At 53.3% G+C, this 19,483-nt stretch overlaps 1 protein-coding gene and 1 long non-coding RNA gene across 3 annotated transcripts in view; one reads left to right on the top strand and one right to left on the bottom strand.

Moving 5' to 3' along the window:
- The window catches only part of LOC145547452 (uncharacterized), a 28,045-nt gene extending 17,416 nt beyond the window's left edge, over nucleotides 1-10,629 (bottom strand). The window contains exon 1 of the long non-coding RNA XR_014083838.1: nucleotides 10,487-10,629. This is a non-coding gene — a long non-coding RNA (uncharacterized LOC145547452). The remainder of the gene's footprint in view (nucleotides 1-10,486) is intronic.
- The window catches only part of ATOH8 (atonal bHLH transcription factor 8), a 42,715-nt gene continuing 33,214 nt past the window's right edge, over nucleotides 9,983-19,483 (top strand). For both annotated transcript variants that reach the window (XR_014083835.1, XM_081596965.1), the window contains exon 1: nucleotides 9,983-10,836. Coding sequence is in view for 1 of the 2 variants with exons in the window: in XM_081596965.1 (XP_081453091.1) it covers nucleotides 10,087-10,836 (750 nt within the window). In the remaining variant the exon portion in view is untranslated. The remainder of the gene's footprint in view (nucleotides 10,837-19,483) is intronic.

Consider the following 19,483-nt stretch of genomic DNA (forward strand, 5'->3'; position numbering starts at 1 on the left):
GGGAATTGAAAGTTGTTCTCCTAAAAAAAAAAAAGTTATCACACACTGGTTTCTCATCTAGCCACAGAGCACGCCTGTGAGTCTTGGTAACAGCTCCCGGGAGATCACTGGCTTAAGCCAGTTCTTGTTAGGCTGTTGACAACTAGGTCCTGATGAGGGAAGCACTAATGGGCCCCTGGTTCGCTCTCTGCCCGCCCCCTGGCTGATCAGGCTTTGGGTTCCAGTGGGCTTCATGGCTCCATGACAGAGCTTTTCTTGCCTGCAATAGGGGTTAGACCTGCAAGAGAGTTTTCTTTCTAGCCAGTGAACTTTTCACTTCTCCCCGTTGTGCTCTGGATTTCGAAGAGGCTTAAGACGGACACTGAGATGTTAGGGGTGGGAGTATCTCCAGGTAGGTAGGAGCCATCACCTTCTCACTCTTTCCATTTTACAGATGAAGAAACTGAGGTTTGCAAGGGCAGGGGGACAGAGGAGGCAGATACCAAGGGAAGGGTACATAGCTGGTCCTGGGATGAGAATGCATTTTTCGACACCCAGATCAGCAAGTCAGAACTTCAGGACAACTCTGATAACATCCAGCCTGGAATTTCTCAAACCCTGAGTAATGTGTGCTCTTGTCTTGAAAGGTGACATCTTGTCACAGAGCCCTAGGACATCACTATACTCTTAGGCTTTATACTTTTAATTTTTGTAAGGCTTTATACTTTCAATTTTTGTATAACTATAAAAAGAAATAAATTAGTAAACAAAACTACAAAGGTGATGTGCTTCCCCAGTGGCTCAGTGGTAAAGAATCCGCCTGCAATGCAGGAGTCACAGTTCAATCCCTGGGTCGGAAAGATCCCCTGGAGGAGGGTATGGAAACCCACACCAGTATTTCTGCCTGGAGAATCCCATGCTCCTCTGTCCATGGGGTTGCACAGAGTTGGACACAACTGAAGCAATTTAGCACACACGCACGCATGCACAAAGGTGATACAATTCCCATGAACTACATGGAGTTAATGGTGGATAACATTGTTTTACTGACACAGAGCACAGAGAGGGCAGAGGAGGAGCATAGAAGCCACTGAAGACCCTGGTCTTTCCCCATCAGAGCTGATTGGAATGAAGGAAGCTGGGGGACAGTGTGATGCTGGGGGAGGGAAGAGGACCAGAGAGGGCAGGGCCAAGTCAGATGCCGGTCAGGGAAAGTACAGCGCCTGAACACCCTCATGTCCTCTTGGGGGTGTGCTCTCCCAAGTCTTCTTGAGGCTTGGCTGTCCCCTCACTTCTTAGCGAATTCCCGATGTCAAGGCGGGGCCCCGCTATCATCCCCTCTCTGCTCTGCCATCTTACCCACCACTGGGAAGAACCCTCACTAGGCTCCATGAAGGAGTGGTTACCACTGCTCCCTGAGGCTTCCTGTCTACTCCAGGTGGGAATGCAGACCAGATGGATCCCATAGATGTGTAAGTGGATCATAGAGTGTGTGTCAAGGAGAAACGGGGTTCGGTTCCAGTTGTAAGTGGGTGGTGAAGGGAGGCCGTAGCAAAAGGTGACATAACAGGAGGCTGGGAGAAAGCTAGGGAGTAAGCTATGGACATTTGTCAGGGAGGAGGTCTGCCTGGCCAAAAATCCCATTGTCCTTCCAGCCTGGTTCAAATGCCTCTTCTTCAGGCGTCCCTCATGGTCCAGCGGTTTAAGTATCCACCTTGCAATGCAAGGGACACCAGTTCAATTCTTGATCTGGAAGGATCCCACAGGCCATGGGGCATCTAAGCCCCTGCACTGCAACTACTGAAGGCTGAGCTCCTAGAGTCTGTGCTCTGCAATGAGAAGCCACCGTAATGAGAAACCACACATGACAAGGGAGTAGCCACCACTTGCTACAACTAGAGGAAGCCCACGTGCAGCAACAAAGTCCCAACCCAACCAAAAAAGAAAATAAATAAATATAGTGAAAGTGTTAGTCGCTCAGTCATGTCTGACTCTTTGCCACCCCATGGACTTAGCCTGCCAGGCTCTCCTTTGTCCATGGAATTCTCCAGGCAAGAAGACTGGAGTGGGTTGCCATTCCCTTCTCCAGGGGATCTTCCCAACCCAGGGATCAAACCCAGATCTCCTGCATTAAAGGCAGATTCTTTACCGTCTGAGCTGCCAGGGATCTTCCCAAATAAATATTCAAACAAACAAAAACCCAAATGCCTCTTCTTCCAGGAAGTCTCCCAGAATGGTTCTGCCACACTTGGAATTCCCAGAGTTTTCCCTGCAGTGTGTGTCACTTCAAACTGTGTCTAGCGGCTCTTAGATTTGTATCATCTTTCTGATGGACCCGGAGCTCCTTGGGGTGGACACATCATGCCCTCTCACCAAATGTCAGCTCCCCGAAGCAGGGGTTTTTGCTTTGTTCGCTGCTGTTTCCCTAGACTCAGTAGGTGTCTACCAAATGTGCACTGAATTGCCACAGGTGGACCAAGTCGAAGGTGGGACTTACTGGAGCTCCTGACCACAGACACCTCATGTCTCTGTCCCAGTCCCATCATGGGGCCTGGCCAGGTGCAAGGTCTGTAAGTGACTGAATGACTGTTGATTTGCACCCATTGTCCCCCATGTTGTTTATCAGGCCAAGAGACACGAAGCCAGAGAGAAAGTGGATTCGACAAACCACCAGTTCTTGGTGGTCACAGCAATTGTTTCTAAGACATGATCAACTCTGGATCCACTGGCTTCTTCTATCAAAGCAGCTGGTTGAATAGTTGAATAAGACCTGGTCCAAACTGAGCAGTGAACCTCCCTGGTGGCTCAGATGGTAAAGAATCTGCCTCTAAGGCAGGAGACACAGATTTGATCCCTGGGTCAGGAAGATCCCCTGAAAGAGGAAAGGGCAACCCACTCCAGTATTCTTGCCTGGAGAAACCCATGGACAGAGGAGCCTTGTGGGCTACAGTCTACAGGGTCACAAAGAGTCAGGCACGACTGAAGCAACTGAGTACACATGCATGCATGCACACACGTGTACCAGGATTGTTCTAGATGCTGGGATATAGCAGTGAACAAGGCAGGTAAAAATCCCTGCCCTCATGGAGCTGACATTCTAGTCCAGGATATAAAGAAACAAAAACCCCAGTTATATACATGCATATATAATATGTCAGATGATGGCAAGTGCTTGAAAAATTAAAACAGAGAGGAGGCAGAAGATTCTGAAGGGGTGGGGTACAAATTTTGTGGGGTGCCCAGGGACAGTCTCACTGAGAAGGTGACATAGAGGCACCAGAGGAGGATGAAGGAGTGAGTCACAGGCTACCTGGGGGAGAATATTCCAGAATGAGGGAATAGCCAGTGCAAAGGCCCTGAGGCAGGAGGGAGCCTTCTGGCTAAGTTCAAGGTATAGCAAGAAACCCAGTGTGGTGGGAGAAGGATGGGGTGGGTTATGTGGGAGAACTGAGGGATGAGGTCAGAGAGGAAATGGGAGAAACGGGGGACTAGATGCCAACCTTGGTTCCTACTGGAATGTTTCAGTTCTCTATTGCTTGCATAACAAATCACCCCAAAATGCAGTGGCTTAAGACGACAATTCAGGATACATTTCCATGGTTCTGGAGGTTGACTGGGCTCAACTGGGCAGTTCTCATTCAGGTTCTCCATGTGGTTACAGAGAGATAGAGCCTGAGGCCAGAAGCATCTGAAGGCAGGTGTTTGGGTCCCTTCCTCCATCACAGATCTGGCAGACACCATGGGGGTTCCCATGAGGCCTCTCCCTGCAACACAGTAACCTGGACCACCCACATGGTGACTCAGGGCTCCCACTGACAGGAAGCTGAAACAGCCAGTGCCCTTAAAAGCACAGCATCACATCTACTCCAGCAGGCCTCCATTAGCCAAGGCAGTCCAGGTTCCTGGAATGGAGGAACATACCCCTGTCTGCATGTTTGCAGGTGGAGAGGATTGCTGGCAGCCCCTAACACATGTGAGAAAAAAAGGAAGTCACCCAAAGGAATGACATGATGTGTCCTAGGTTTCAAAGGACTTCTGGTCAACTGTGTGAGAACCTGGTACCCACCTGCCTGTTGTACCAGGCTCCCCCTCATGCTTGTTGAACCCCTTCTCTCTGGACCCGACCCTCCCATTTCCTTCCTGACCACAGGAGTCAGGACCAGGTGTGCCCTATGGACTTTGCCTCGTGCAGGGAAGTCTGCTGCATTAACCACAGAGCATGTGCTTGGGCCTGAGAAGGGATACCCAAGCTTATCCCAGAGACAGAACCCCAGAGAGGGAGTCCTAGAGAGGGGGTGCTAAAAGCCTCCCTGCTTCCCTCCTGTCATGTCCTTATCCAGCTCCTGTCCCAGCCCCAAAGTCTCTCAATTTTCCACAATTTAGATGGTCGCTTGGATAGAGGGAGCTAGAAGGAAAGCTGGAGAGGGAGTTTGAGAGCTTTCTGCCTGGATATCTCCTTTCTGTCCTCTGGATCCAGTGTCTTGCTGGTTAATGGTGGCAGTTCAGGCACTGTGACTGAAAGGTAGGGAGGGGACTTGGGGGCCACAAGGCTGGCTGTATCCTACTCTCTGCTCACTCCCTTGGGTGGGCCTATCCAGGGTGGATATGAGCACAACTCCAGAAGGCAGTGATCACATGCGTTCTGTAGCCTTCTGGCAGTCTAATTCCATTCTTCCTTGCTTGAATTGAAGACACACCCTCTTTGGAACAATCTGGACAGTCGGAAATGGGAACTCCAGATTCAGGAATGTAGCATTCCATGTAGCAAGGATCCAAGGATCCATCTCATTTGGCCAAGGAGATGGCAATCACGGGGTGCCACCTGGCAGAGTTATCCTGTCCTCACCCAAGGGTGATGTGTATGCACTAAGGAACTGCTGGGTAGGTTCCACCCAGCAATGCCAGGAGGTACCAGTGCCTGGATAAGATCTGGGATGCATATGCCTGAGATCATCAAATGCCCAGAGGAAGTACGCCTGACATCTGACCCTGACCTGGAGGATCACTGAGCTGGTCCAACAGAGGCCAGAGACTTCCCTGAGAAGAGGACAGCAAGAAGCTCACCCAGCCTGGTGGCACATGCAGGGAGGCCAGCATGGCCAGCCAGAGACACCAGCCTGTAGGTGGCCCAGTGACTTGCCTGGTCAGATGCTGGTCACTGAGGTCTCAGGAGGCCACAAAACATAGTGGTTCAAAGCTTGAGTTTTGGGGTCAGTTGGCCAGGGTTCAAATCCCATTTCTGTTATTTTTTCCATTGGCAAGTTTTTTTTCTTTTTGGTCTAGGAACCTCAGTTTCCTTATCTGTACAACGGGTTTACTTCCCTGGGTTGTTATAAGGAAACTGAGCCTATATAGAAATAGAGGCTATATTCACTCCCAGTGTGGTGGTATTACTGACTCGCTTTTGAGCATTTGTCCCCAGTGACCCAAGCCCTAAGCTCTTGCCTTCACTTCCCTTTCTAGCTTCATTCCTATTCCCTGGATCAGCCATACAGAGGATGTGGAACCTCCCAGTGGCTGTTTTTAATGTAGGACTTCCCAGGTGGCTCAGAGGTAAACACTCTGAGTGCTAATGCAGGAGATGCAAGACACGCGGGTTTGATCCCTCGGTCGGGAAGACCCCCTGGAGGAGGAAATGACAACCCACTCCTGTGTTCTTGCCTGGAAAATTCCATGGACAGAGGAGCTTGGCAGGCTACAGTCTATGGGTTCACAAAGAGTCAGATACCACTGAGAGATTGAGCATCCGCGCACATAGGTTTTCTAGGGGTGTGTGTCTTGTCCCATTCCACTTGGAGACCACTTGGAGCCCTGAAAGCCTTTTTACCCTGGCATTTCTATGAATTCACAAAATCTATGTTACTCTCATTTCAGGCCTACCAGTCCTGGTGGCTCAGACAGTAAAGTGTCTGGCCACAATGTAGGAGATGAGGGTTCAATCCCTGGGTCGGGAAGATCTCCTGAAGAAGGAAATGGCAACCCACTCCAGTATTCTTGCCTGGAAAATCCCATGGACGGAGGAACCATGGGGTCACAAAGAATCGGATACGACTGAGTGACTTCACTTTAGTCCTGCGCTCTCAATGCTTGTGGGGAGTCAGCTATGCGGTGTGTAGTCCAGACTGTATCATACCACCAGAGGGCGCTGGCAGGCTGGTCTCCCTCCACTTTTCCAGGAGACTAAGGAAAGGGAGTCCTGGGTGGCAGGTTTGCCCTTAAGCTGGAGGACTTTGGGCAGTCAGCATGGACTTTGAAGGTCTGCCACTTGGAGGGCTGAGAATCACAATAACAGGGACACTTCACATCACTTGGGCCCTCCAGTTCTGGTACACAGCATTCCATCTTATGACTAAGGAAGTAATGCCCAGGTAACAAATTACAGCTCAGAAAGGTGAAGGGGCTGCTCAAGGCCACACAGCTGGTAAGTGGCAAAGCAGATTCCTCCTAGGCTAGCCTGATGCCAACCCCTGGGCCCACGGAAGAGGCAGCATGGCGGGGGAGGGGGCGGGGAAGAGCATGTCCTGGAAGACATGCTGGGTCTGAGTCCTGTTTCATCTCCGCCCAGCGCAGCTGACCACTCCTATCCACTCCCTTCTTCTCCCCTGTTCCCATGGGATCTCAATGACCTTCTCCCCTGTTTTGAGAGAGTTGGTGACAGGCTCAGGATCAGTATGAGTGGAGCCTTCAATACTCAACAGAGACAGGTGATTTTCCTGGCGCCCATGCTGGCCTCTTTAGGGACAGTTTTCAGTCCTGCTACAAGACTTCCACATGCTCCAACTAGCTGTGGACACCTCCAGCCTGCAAGTACACTGCGAGACTGGAGGCAGATGTTGCGAGGTAAGGAGTCTGGGCAGCTGTGCCAACCCAGAGGCCTGAGGCCACTGTCACTCCAGCTCAGTGTTGTACATGCAGTCTCACTTGAACCTCACGCCAGTTCTGGGAGACAATATTATGATCCCCATTTTACAGAGGAGGAAACTGAGGTTCAGAGCGGAACTCAGCAGTTCTGGGGAGGAGGACTTGGCTTTCCCCTCATCTCTGCCACTGACTGGCTAGATGTGTGAGGAGTGGGCTAGCTGGGGTCTCAGACTCTATTTGGGAGCTGGCAAATGTAAAGGGCATGAAAGTGAAAGACAGTGTTAGTCGCTCAGTCGGGTCCGACTCTTTGTGACCCCATGGACTGTAACCCTCCAAGATCCTCTGTCCATAGGATTCTCCAGACAAGAATGCTGGAGTGAGGGCTTCAGCAAAGGTTTCCTGGGAGACAGGGAGGAAGGAAAGAGCAGCTTGTGGATCTTAGTTCCCTGACCAGGGATGGAACTCAGGTCCCCTGCAGTGAAAGCACAGAGTCCTAACCACTGGACCATCAGAGAAGTCCCAGAAACAGTGGTGTTTCAGGACCTCACAAAACTAGGGGTTCAGACAGGACCTCAGTGGAGGACAAGCTGCAGCAATTCTTGGGAGTGAGCAGAGGCCAGCAAGAGTGACAGGGGGCTGTGATGACCAGCCAAGGCTTACAAGGAGAGGAGACTGAAGCCAGTCATCCAAGAGTGAGAAGAATGTTCTCTGCAAAGGGTCTGGGGCTGGTGGGGAAAAAGCAGGAGAATGGGGGTTCCTCTCCAGGGCTTACCCTTGGTCTTCAGGAGAGAGGTAAGGTATGGGAAGATGCTGGGTGTCCAGGGAACCAGGTGCCTCAGAAAGCAATCACTTTATCATGCTGGGACCGATTCCCAGTGGGAAAAAAATGAGGTTTTGCATTTACTATTCCCAGGTGGCGCTAGTGGTAAAGAACTCATCTGCCAATGCAGGAGACACAAGAGACAAGGGGTTCGATCCCTCGAGTTGGGAAGATGTCCTTGAGGAGGAAATGGCAACCCACTCCGGTATTCCTGCCTGGAGAATCCCATGGACAAAGGAACCTGGCAGGCTACAGTCCATGGGGTGGCAAAGAGTCGGACACGACTAAGCACATATGTACTGTGTTTCAGCCAGCCATAGTCAGAAAATTGCATGTTTCCATGTGTGTGCAGACATATGAGGGTATGTTTGAGGTCAAAGTCCTCCTAAGTCTGTGATCTCTTTTTATTTCCCCAACCACCTTGAGAGGTTGGCTGCACAGAAATGTCACCCTCAAGGACAGATTCAGAACTCCAGTGGGATGAGCTGTCTTGTCCAGGGTCACAGGCCTTGAGAGTTGAAAAGGCAAGCATAATCTATGCTCCTGCCCCTGAACTTTCTGCCTGGACCCCTCTCCTACCTTCCAGGACACTGCATGGTGCAGGCCACTGAGTCATCTACCTCCTCACACCCTAAGGGCATTCTCCCCTAGAGGAGAGGAGAGGAGAGAGAGAGAGAGAGAGAGAGAGAGAGAAGGCACTCCAGAAGAACCCTGAAGAAAACCCCCACTGGGTTTGGTGGGTCTAGGGGGTGGGAGTGAAGGACTGAAACCAGAAAGAAAAGGATTCCAGTGGCTGCAGAGGTCAGAGCCCCAGGCCAAGGTCGATCTTCTCCCAAACTACTTAAAGTACCCATCACCACCTTAAGGAGAAACTGCTACAGAGAAAGGACCTTTGAGGAGTATGTGCTGGTCCTTGGGGCAGCCTCTGGGGTGGGGGAGTTTGAGGGGTGGGGAGGGCTTAGTGAGGGCCAACTAGTTTGACCTTCCCACCCCCCTCCCCAGAATCTCCAGTAGGATGGCACTGAGGACCAAGGGTCTGGGAAGTCAATCTCTGTCCCCTGCCAACAATGGCAGGCACCTGCAAAGCTCTCACTTGCACCAGGCTGCTCTGAACGCTTTGTACATACAGGGTCAGTTAACCTTCACAACAGTCCTGGAGATACAACTGTTACTTCCATTTTACAGATGAGGAAAGGGAAGCACAGGGAGGTTCAGTGACTTGCCCAGTGTTACTCAGTTTGTGAGTGGCAGAGCCGGCCAGGAAATCTGCCTCTAGGAGCTATTCTGCCTCTGTTATTAATAGTAATAATAACCAAAGCTTCCATTGGACTGGTCCCTCCCATGTGCTTGGGGCTTAATTTCTCACAGCCATGCTGTGATTTAGGCGTTGATGTTCTCCGAATTTCTCATTTCATAGATGAGTAAATCCGGGCTTAACGGGCAGCCTGGGGTGAGGTGACTTCAGACTCTCACAGATGCTGCGTCGAAATCCGAAGCTTCCACCCTAATCGGCCTCTTTAAACTCGTTGCGTGACCGTGGGAAAAGCCTATTCCTTTTTGGAGCCTCAGTTTCCCTGTCGCTTAGGCTTTCTGCTCCTGGTTCCCCTTTGCTCCAGCGAGTGACCCAGCGAATGGGACTGCGGTGCAGGGGGGCCTGAGGGTGTTGGGCAACCCCAGAGCCTTCCTCCTCCCCTCAGCCCCCCACGACCTCACCCTCTTCCAGGAGAAGTCGCCGTACAGTTTCTTTCTCTCCTGGCAAGCTGGGGTAGGGTCGGGGGGAGGGCTGGACGTGGAGGTGCTGGGTGCGGAAGGTCACCGAGAGAAGAAGGCCTAGCTCCGATTTGGGGAACGGCCCAAGGGCCCAGAAGCCACGTGCTCGGGAGCAGACTGTCCTGCGGGAAAAGAGAAGCGCCCGGGACTCGAGGAGGGGGCTGGGAGGAAGAGTCGGAGGAGGCAGGTTCTGGGCAGAAGGGCTGGGGGTGGGGGGAGGCAGAGAGGACGCGGACAAAGGAGGCGGCCGGCAGCCCAGCTGTTTTGAAAAATGCTTCCTGTTTCTTTAAAGGCGCTCGCGGCTCGGGCGGCCGGGGCTGGGGAGGCGGCGGCGCTGACTGATCTGGGGAACCGGGCTTCTGTGTAAACTGAGGCTAAACAAACACAGATGGAGCGCAGCGGGCGTTCTCCAGAAACGCTGGCACGGCGGCAGCGACTTCAGATGACACTCTGAGCGCTCCGGGAACGGACAGCCCGGCGGCGCAGCTGCCCCGGGGCGAGGGGGAGAAAGGGAGGGAGGGAGGGAGGGAGCGAGCGAGCAGGGGGAGAGCTGGCGACTCCGAGGCGCTGAGCGCGGCGGCCGCCCGGGCAGAGCGAGCGCGGCGGGCGCGCTTCCCGGGCAGCCCCACGCCCCTGCCTCGCGCGCTACCCTCGCCATGAAGCACATCCCGGTTCTCCAGGACGGGCCCTGGAAGACCGTGTGCGTGAAGGAGCTGAACGGCCTCAAGAAGCTCAAGAGGAAAGGCAAGGAGCCGGCGCGGCGCGCGAACGGCTATAAAACTTTCCGATTGGACTTGGAAGCGCCCGAGCACGGCGCCACCGCCACCAACGGGCTGCGGGACAGAACCCAGCGGCTGCAGCCAGTCCCGACCCCGGTGCCAGCCCGGGTGGCGTCGGCCGTTCCCTCAGGTGGGGGCGCGGACACGGCCGGGGAGCGCGGGGGCGCCCGGGCGCCGGAGGTCTTGGACGCGCGGAAACGCGGCTTCGCCCTGGGCGCAGTGGGGCCGGGACTCCCCACGCCGCCTCCGCCGCCTCCTGCGCCCCAGGGCCAGGTACCTGGGGGTCCCGAGACACAGCCTTTCCGGGAGCCGGGCCTGCGTCCCCGCATCTTGCTGTGCGCACCGCCAGCACGCCCCACGCCGTCGGCGCCCCAGGCGCCCCCAGAGCCCCCGGTGCGCCCCGCGCCCCCCACGCGCCCTGGGGAAAGTTCTTACTCGTCAATTTCACACGTAATTTACAATAACCACCCGGATTCCTCCGCGTCGCCTAGGAAACGGCCGGGCGAAGCTACCGCCGCCTCCTCGGAGATCAAAGCCCTGCAGCAGACCCGGAGGCTCCTGGCGAACGCCAGGGAGCGGACGCGGGTGCACACCATCAGCGCAGCTTTCGAGGCGCTCAGGAAGCAGGTACCGGCTCCCAGCCACACACCCTCGCTGCGCTTGGGGATGGCTGCGGGAGTGGGTGGGCAAGTGGCGGGGCGGGCGGTGTGGGGGGACTTTAAGGAGGATGAGGGTGTAGATAAAAGGGCAAGTAATCCCCGCCCGGTCTGTCCCAGCGCCGAGACAGGTTATGGGACCGCCTGGGGCAGCGACCTGTGCCACGCTTTGGTATGGGTCTTAGTTTGCTAAGTGGGGATGAAGGTTCGAGATCTCTGGCCCTCTTTACTGCCTCTTCCATCCCCTTTGGGGTAACCCTGTCTGCGAGTCTGACTTCAGCCCTCATAGTTCACTTTTATGGCAGCGAATATTTGTTTCCCGGAGTCCCTTGGGCGCGGTGAGGAGTGGAGAGGGGAAATGTGGAAATCTGTCTCCGTTGGGTAAGGGCGAAGACCCTTACCCTTCTGGCAGACTCGGAATGCTGCTGAGGGGTGATCCTGGTTTTGCCAGAATATAAGTGTTGCGCATTCCGGGGGAGCCTGTCGACCCCTTCTCAGCCCCCGCCTCCCAGCAGGGTTGTCCCTGCCCTCAGGTTGCTTACACATTTTGCACCCCTCCCCCGCCACACACACCCCCGGTGTCCTTAAGGACCCTGACTATAACCCTTCCCCAGGAACTGGCTGGAGGGAGTCTTTCCTGGAGATTCCCCTTTACTGCTGACCTTCAGCGCACATGGAAGAGGCAGGTCTGCTGAGCAGGGAACTGGTTGATAGAGGATCTTCAGAAATTAGTTCTGGAGTGGGTTAGGGGCTTCTTAGTTTAGGGCAGGTGGCAGCTGTCCTCACCAGACACTGTCTTCTTGGGAGGATGGGGAGGAATATTTGTCCAAGAATTCCCTGTAGTGGGGAGTGGCGGTTTTACAATTCCACTTAGACAAGATTGAGACTGCCCAGGAGTTCTAGGCTGTTCATTTTCATAGAGCAAAGAGAGATCTAAGGAGTGACTGGTAAGTGCCCTCTGCTTCCACCCCACACAGGGCATGGGGAAGGTTGAGGGGGGTGGATGGATGTGACTGGTTTGAATGGTCAGGATTTCTGCTTGCTCTGCAGCTGACTTCCTGTGTGACTTCAGGAAAGTTACTCACCCTCTCTGGGCTTTAGCCAGTAACAAAAGATTTCAGAAAATATGATATTTTTGAATCATACTCTCTCTGCTTCCTCCTGTGAGTGGGTCGGGCAGTGCCTGTGTTCATCCCTGGGAGAGAAATTGAACTCCTGGGGAAAAGAGGCTCTATGACTTTTGAACCAAAGTGTCTCACTTGGGAATGGGTGAGCTGATTGGTCAGTGAGGTGGAGTGGAGTGTTGGTCAGATAGCTGTCACAGACAGTTGGGACACTGGGCAGTGGGCCAAGTGGAGAATTCAGTCTCACCTTCAACGTAGCAGCCTGCTACCTGCCCCTCGGGATGGAAGGCTGAGATGACAAAGAGATGCCTGTCCACCTGCTCACCTTGAAGCTAGGAAAACCCCCTCAGATCGGGGAGGTCACGTGCCCAGAGCATCACAGCTGGTGAGCAGCAGGACAGGGCTGGCACCCAGGTCCTCTGACTGCCAGTTCCGTGTTCTTTTTACTCCTCCAGCTGCCTCTTTTGATTCTGAGAAAATATTCATAGTCTCTGTGTGCTCAACTGCATCTCATTTGTCCAATGGCTTTAACTTCTTTTAGTAATAAATTCCATCTTACCTGATCTTAACATCCCTGTCAGTGGAATTAGCTTTCCACTTAATGGAATGTAAAACTGGGGCCTGGAGAAAGAAGGAAGGGGGCTCTTCCCAAATCACCTAGTGGGTTAAGAAAGATGATAGAAGTTTCTAGAATGCTCACTTGGCCAAATGCTTTTCACAGTGTTAGCTGTATCAGTGTCATGGGCCCCCCACCTGGACTTGCAGTGTCATTTATAGTTGGAAGGTGGGCAGACACAGCCTGACTTTCTGAGACAGGATTGTTAATCCTGGTTTCCTTTCACTTCTGCCCTTCTTGTGGGAAAGTTCTCTATAAAAGGGACAAATTCAGGGAGAGAGTGCGTGCGCACACACAGGTACACACAGCTGTGTGTATACACACAATCAGTACCTGTGCTCTTAAGCGCACACCAAGTGCTTCGACAGAAACATCCGCTCCTGTTTGTTGCCCTCCTGGCCCAAAGCACCTATCCTTTCCCCAGAAAGGCTGCTGGTGGGCACCTGTCTGTTATCTGGGAGCATAAGAAATTGCTAGGGCACTTCTGGTCCCCAGAGCCCAGGGCCCAGGCAACACTCACCACGTCCACATCACACAGCCCCTGTCCGATGGGGAAAGTCCTGTGTCCTGGAGGCACTCCTTCCTCCTCTGGACCTCAGTTTTCCTCCTGTAGAAGGTGTGCATGTGTACACACACACACACACACACACACACACACACACACACACACACTCATGTGCATGCCCCTGTCCAGGCAGGCTGTGGCTCTGGATTTAGGCTTGGTGGTGGTGGTTTAGTCATTAAGTCGTGTCTGACTGTTGCGACCCCATGGGCTGTACCCCTCCAGGCTCCTCTGTCCATAGGATTTTTCCAGGCAAGAATACTGGAGTGGGTTGCCATTTCCTTCTCCAGGGAATCTTCCCGACCCAGGAATCGAACCCAGGTCTCCTGCACTCCATGCAGATTCTTTACCAACTGAGCTACCAGGGAAGCCCTTGGATCTAGGCTCAGGCTTGACTATCTGAAATGGGCCCCTGCGAAAGAAGCGAAAGGTAAGAAGAGTCTGGTTCTGCCTGAAATGACACCTTGGCCATTGCAGCGCTGAGGTCTGTGGTGGAACTGTGACTCTGGTCTGGAGTTCTGTTTCCCTGAGCAACTTCCTGGTACAGTGAAAAGAGTATGAGCAGGGAGTCTGGAGGCCAGTATTTGAGTCCTGTCTCTGCTGTATGCCTCTTGTGTGACTTTGTACAAGTCATTTTCTCTCTGAGCCTCAGTTAATGAAACTGGAAAATGGTGATAAGGCTTACCTCATACATAGCTTCTTTGCAAACATCGAGTGAAGAAAGGAAGGGAGGCCGTAGAAGGAATGAACCTTTCTTGAACATCCACAATGTCCTCAATGCTGGGCAAAGGTCTTGACGGATGTAGAAAGAAGAATTCTATAATCATTTGCTTAACAATCATAGAAACTGCCATCAATCTGTGGCAGCAATCAAAGCAACTGGGTTCAGTCAGTCAGTCATGTCCGACTCTTTGTGACTCTATGAACTGTAGCATGCCAGGCTTCCCTGTCCTTTACTATCTCTGGGAGTTTGCTCAAACTCATGTCTGTTGAGTCAGTGACGCTATCCAACCATCTCATCCTCTGTCACTCCTTTTTCCTCCTGCCCTCAATCTTTCCCAGTATCGGGGTCTTTTCCAATGAGTTGGCTCTTTGCCATCAGGTGGCCAAAATATTAGAGCTTCAGCTTCAGCATCAGTCCTTCCAATGAATACTTAAGGTTGATTTCCTTTAGGATTGACTGGTTTGATCTCCTTGCTATCCTTTGTACTGGGTCCTGGGTTAAGCATGTTATGTGTATTAGTTCATTTAACTAAATAGGTGTTGTCCCACCCCCACCCCTGTTCCACCCCCATTTCACAGATGGTGAGACTGAGGTTCAGAGAGCCTCTGTAAATTGCTGGCAGTCTCCCAGCCTTTGGCTGCCACACCAGGCCTCATGGGTTTTGCACTGCACGTCTCCCTGACTTGCCATTCACTAGGCTCCAGGGTGCATGTGCCGCTCTTGTTGCAGAATCTGGATTCAAATCAGTCAGTGAGTCGCTCCAAGGCTCAGACTCCTAACACCCTGGTGATCGCCCTGGAGCTGTCCACCCCCAGCACAGGGAAGCTCGACAGTCTCCTATTTTGTCCAACCTACCATATTCTCAACCACGGAAGGAACGGGCTAGGAGGCTGCCTGGCCATAGAAGTGCAGGTGGGGGAGAGAGAGGCCCCCTGGCAGGAGGGTGGGGGGTGGGTATGCAGGGCAGATGGTCAGGCCACATGCCACCAGCCCAGCTGCGTGGGGCCCTCCCCACCGCCTCATGTGAAGGCCATGTGTATACAGCTGGGCCCGGCCCATGTGCGGGGCTGCTCCGGGCCAGGTGGGAGGGGGTTCAAGGGAAAGCCAGGCGTTGCTGGGTGGGGGAGGGGAGGGGCCTGAGCCTGTGGGCCTTGGCCTTCCCTGACAGAACCTTCTGGCTCACAGGCTGTGCTTGCCCACAGGGCATCTGGTGTGCTTGCAAGATTTCCTCTCTCCCAGAGAAGTGTAAAGCCCCTCAGCGCTGGAGGAATGGCAGTATGGCCAGGCAGAGGCCTGGATCAGTAGGGAAGAGCCCTCAGGACCTGCTGAGGTGCCTGTTCATAAGTGAAAGGGTTCGTCCCTCAGTCGTGTCCGACTCTCTTCGACCTCATGGACTGTAACCCACCAGGCTCCTCTGTCCATGGCATTCTTCAGGCAAGAGTCCTGGATTGGGTTGCCATTCCCTTTGCCAGGGGAACCTTCCTGACCCAGGGATCAAACCCAGGTCTCCTACATTGCAGGTGGAGTCTTTACCATCTGACCCACCAGGGAAGATGCCACGGTCTCCTGGGGAATCCTCCACAAGTAAACTCAGGGTGGCCCAGAATGGGGCATGAGAATGGCGCCCCAAGCCCCACACCTCCCTCAATGTCAGACCCCATAGGATGCCAGGGGGCCATGGCAGCCTGTGCCCCAGTCCTCAGGGAGTGAGGGACAGGCCTGCTTGTGTCCAGAGGAGAGAGGAGTGACAGAAGCCTCTCTCCGGCCCCCTCTCATCCAGTCACCAGGGCAGCTGCCTTTTGAACCTCTTTGCAGGGGGTGAAGTACCTTACCTGGCCCTGTCATCACGCATATGTAGTCCCACCTTCCCGCTTCACAGGTGAGGACACTTACAGAGGTGGAACGAGTGACTAGGATTTGTTCCGTCTGGCTCTGGGCCAGGGCTCATAAAGCCTTAAGCCCAGGTTTTCAGGGTTCTGCCTCATTGCTGGGAGTCAGGTTGGGATTTTGTTTAGACAGAACTTGACAAGGACCTCGAATGGCTCTGTATGGGGAGACTTCACCCCAGGAAGCCAGCACTCCCTGATATGAGACGATCAGAGAATAATTTCAAATGAATCAGGTGCTTGGCTGTGTGTCGAGGACACAGTGATGCTGGAGTTCTGTGGGTCCAGAAGCCTTGGTGGGCATCTGAGGATGGGTCTGAGGAGTGGGTAGGAGTTGGCACAGAGGCAAGATGGCTTCCAGGCCTCCCCTGCATTGGCTGGTTGGTTCCTGGCTGAGCTTCTCTGCTGCCCCTCTGAAGGAAACGGCAACCCGCTCCAGTATGCTTGCCTGGGAAATCCCATGATCACAGGAGCCTGGTGGGCTGCAGTCCATGGGGTTGCATGACTAAGAGACTAACACTCACTTACAGCCCCAGCCCCTCCTATATCTGCCCATGGTGATTCCATTCTGAGGCAGCAGGTGTTCTCATGTCCATTTATCGGTGAGGAAACTGAGTCCCCTAAGCTTGTGGCCCTGCCTAAGGTCATGTGGATGGCCCGGAGTAGAGCTAGGTCCTCAGCATCTCAGGCCAGGCTCCTTTCTGCTTTCTCCCGCTTGTTGGAGCCAGAAGAGGGTCTGGTAAGTAAGTGGGATGGAATCTCTTAGAGGCGTACGGGACCTTGAGAAAATACCCACACGTGCTCCTCTGAAGCTTAACAATCTTTTTATTTTTAATTTTTGTCTGTGCTGGGTCTTCGTTGCTGTGTGCGGGCTTTCTCTAGTTGTGGTGAATGGGAGCTGCTCTCTAGTTGTGGTGCTCTGGCTTCTCATTGCTGTGGCTTCTCTTGTTGCAGAGCACAGGCTCTAAAACACAGGCTCAATAATTGCGGCCCATGGGCTTGGTTGCCCCGAGGCATGTGGGATCTTCCCCGACCAGGGATTGAACCCTTGTTCCCTGCATTGGCGGGTGGATTCTTAATCACTGGACCACCAGGGAAGTCCTGAAGCTTAACAGTTCTTGTGGGTTGAGCATCATGCAGGTCCTTTTACTTTCTTGGATGTTTTGCTGCCTCAGGAGTTGGAGCCAACTGACCCTGCTGCCTCCTTTGGCCTCTGTCCTCTGAGCAAGCTGAACGGATGACTACTGTGGGCTTTCCTACAGGTGGTATGGTGGCTGGGCTCCGGGCCTTATGTGGATGCTCAAAGAGGTAATGCACTAAGGTCGGGGTCCCATGAAGTCCAGAACTTTCCAGCCCCTGCTCAGAGGGGTGGGCTGCCCACCTCCACACCATACAGATACATCCACTTTAAAAAGCACAGACACCACTTTGCCGACAAAGGTCCGTCTTGTCAAAGCTATGGTTTTTCCAGTAGTCATGTATGGATGTGAGAGTTGGACCATAAAGAAGGCTGAGCGCCAAAGAATTTATGCTTTCCAACTGTGCTGCTGGAGAAGACTTTTGAGAGTCCCTTGGACAGCAAGGAGATAAAATCAGTCAATCCTAAAGGAAATCAACCATGAATATTCATTGGAAAGACTGATGCTGAAGCTCCAATATTTTGGCCATGTAATGGTGCAGAGCTGACTCATTGGAATAGACCTTGATGCTGAGAAAGATTGAAGGCAAGAGGAGAATGGGGCAAAAGAGGTTGAGATGGTTGGATGACATCACTGACTCAGTGGACATGAGTTTGAGCAAACTCTGGAAAATAATGAAGAACAGGGAAGCCTGGCATGCTGCTGTCTTTGGGGTTCCAAAGAGTCAGACATGATTTAGTGACTGAACAACAACAACAAGATACATCCACTGGAGAAGGGCATGGGAACCCACTACAGTATTCTTGCCTTGAGAATCCTATGGACAGAGGAGCCTGGCAGGCTACAGTCCACAGGGTCACAGAGAGTTGCACACAACTAAAGCGACTTAGCATACACACGCGCAGATACATCCACATCCCCAAGCAGTTGCCTCTGGCTGATTGGAAAGAGCTCAGCCAAGGTGTGAGTTCAAAACCCAGCTCGTCTTTCATCAGCTGTGAGATACTGGAAGTGCTTAAACTCCCTGGGCATCAAATACCTCTCACAACAGCCATCCTTTTCCTGGCCTTTGTAGATTGCAAGAAACAGCAGGGGGTCATCTGGTTCCAACAGCCATGGAGGTACACAGATGTTATTCTCCTTCCAGATAAGAAAACTGAGGCTTGGAGAGGTGAAGGTACCTGTCCAAAGTCACATCCTACTGTTTGGGATTCAGATCAGCTCTTTCTGCCTTACCTTGACCTCCCAGAATCAGATCTGCATTAGGCTAGGGTGCTCTGAGCTGGGTTTTTTGGGGGGCCTGGTGGCTGCATCCTGGGGTGTGGGCACGAGAAGGACCTGGAATTAACCAGGTGAGCTGAGGAACACCTGCCCTGGAGAGCAGGAGGAGTCAGAGTGAGCTGCCAAAAGGGATCCTTGGTGTCCCATATACGGCCACCTCAGGCAGCAGGAGCTCAGAGAGCCTGGTGGCCATGTGCCTTCCTTGCGTGATAGACATACAAGCTTGTAGCTCCAATTAGGTCTTAGCTGAGTGACTTGGGGCCCAACATGTCTCCTCTCTGGTTCCTTGTGTGCAGATAGGATAACAGTCTTTATTTGGGGGAATGTTTCAATGGGCTAAAACTACCTGTGAATAGTGACCGCAGGGCCAGATAAACAACCAGAGCTCAATAAATGGTTTTCTTGTTAGACCTGGACTTTGACAGAAGCAGTGGGGCAGAGTGACAAATCTGGGAAAAAATTGGCTCAGAACTTGGCACAGGAGCTTCTAGGTTGGCCTTGACCTTATCTGTCACTCTGTGGTCCCACAATGACCCTGGATCCCCAGGAGCAGATCCCTCCTGAGAGCCCTGCTCCCGACTGGCAGATGTGCGTGCATGCATGCTAAGTTGCTTTAGTCATGTCCAACTCTTGGCAACCCTAGGGACTGTAGCCCGCCAGGCAACTCCTAGAGTGGCCCCTGGGTGACAGCGCACTGGGGCCTGTGTCACACAGCTGTGCCTGCTGTCCAGAGCCTCCACAGGCAGGCCCTCCCTGGGTGCAGAGGAGAGAGGGGGGCTGGGCTGCTCCTGAGACCCCTGCCGCTGTCCCAGGACCCCCAGGAAACTTTATGTCCCACGGACCTTGTTTATTTGTTCAGGCTGATAAGCAGGATTCGCTGGACTCTGGTTGAGAACAGGCAAAGTGCATTGTTCTGCAGGCTTTTTTTCAGATGGATTTGGTGGCGTGGTCAGAGCCTGGGGGTGGGCGGCAATGTACGGGAATTGGGGGAGTTGGCAGTCCCTCTGTCCCTGCCCCTCCCTGGGTTTCCTAACCTGGTGAGAGGCGAGTCCTTGGCTGCTGGAGGATGTTGAAAGGTGACTGCAAACCTCGCCTGGGCCCTGGGCTGTGGTCTCAGGACCCCTGGTTGGGGGAGGCGGGTAAGGGATGAGCAGGCGCTACTTCCTGGCTCCAGATCTCCTGCCTCTCACCCTCTCTGGAGCCCTTCTTAGGAGACTTTCTGCCATACCCATGGACATAATGCCCCTGACGGGCAGTGTAGCCCATGTGCCATCTCCTTTAGTCCT

Source organism: Giraffa tippelskirchi, chromosome 4 (assembly GCF_054371585.1).
Source record: "Giraffa tippelskirchi isolate mGirTip1 chromosome 4, T2T-mGirTip1v1.2.pri, whole genome shotgun sequence".
NCBI lineage: Eukaryota > Metazoa > Chordata > Mammalia > Artiodactyla > Giraffidae > Giraffa > Giraffa tippelskirchi.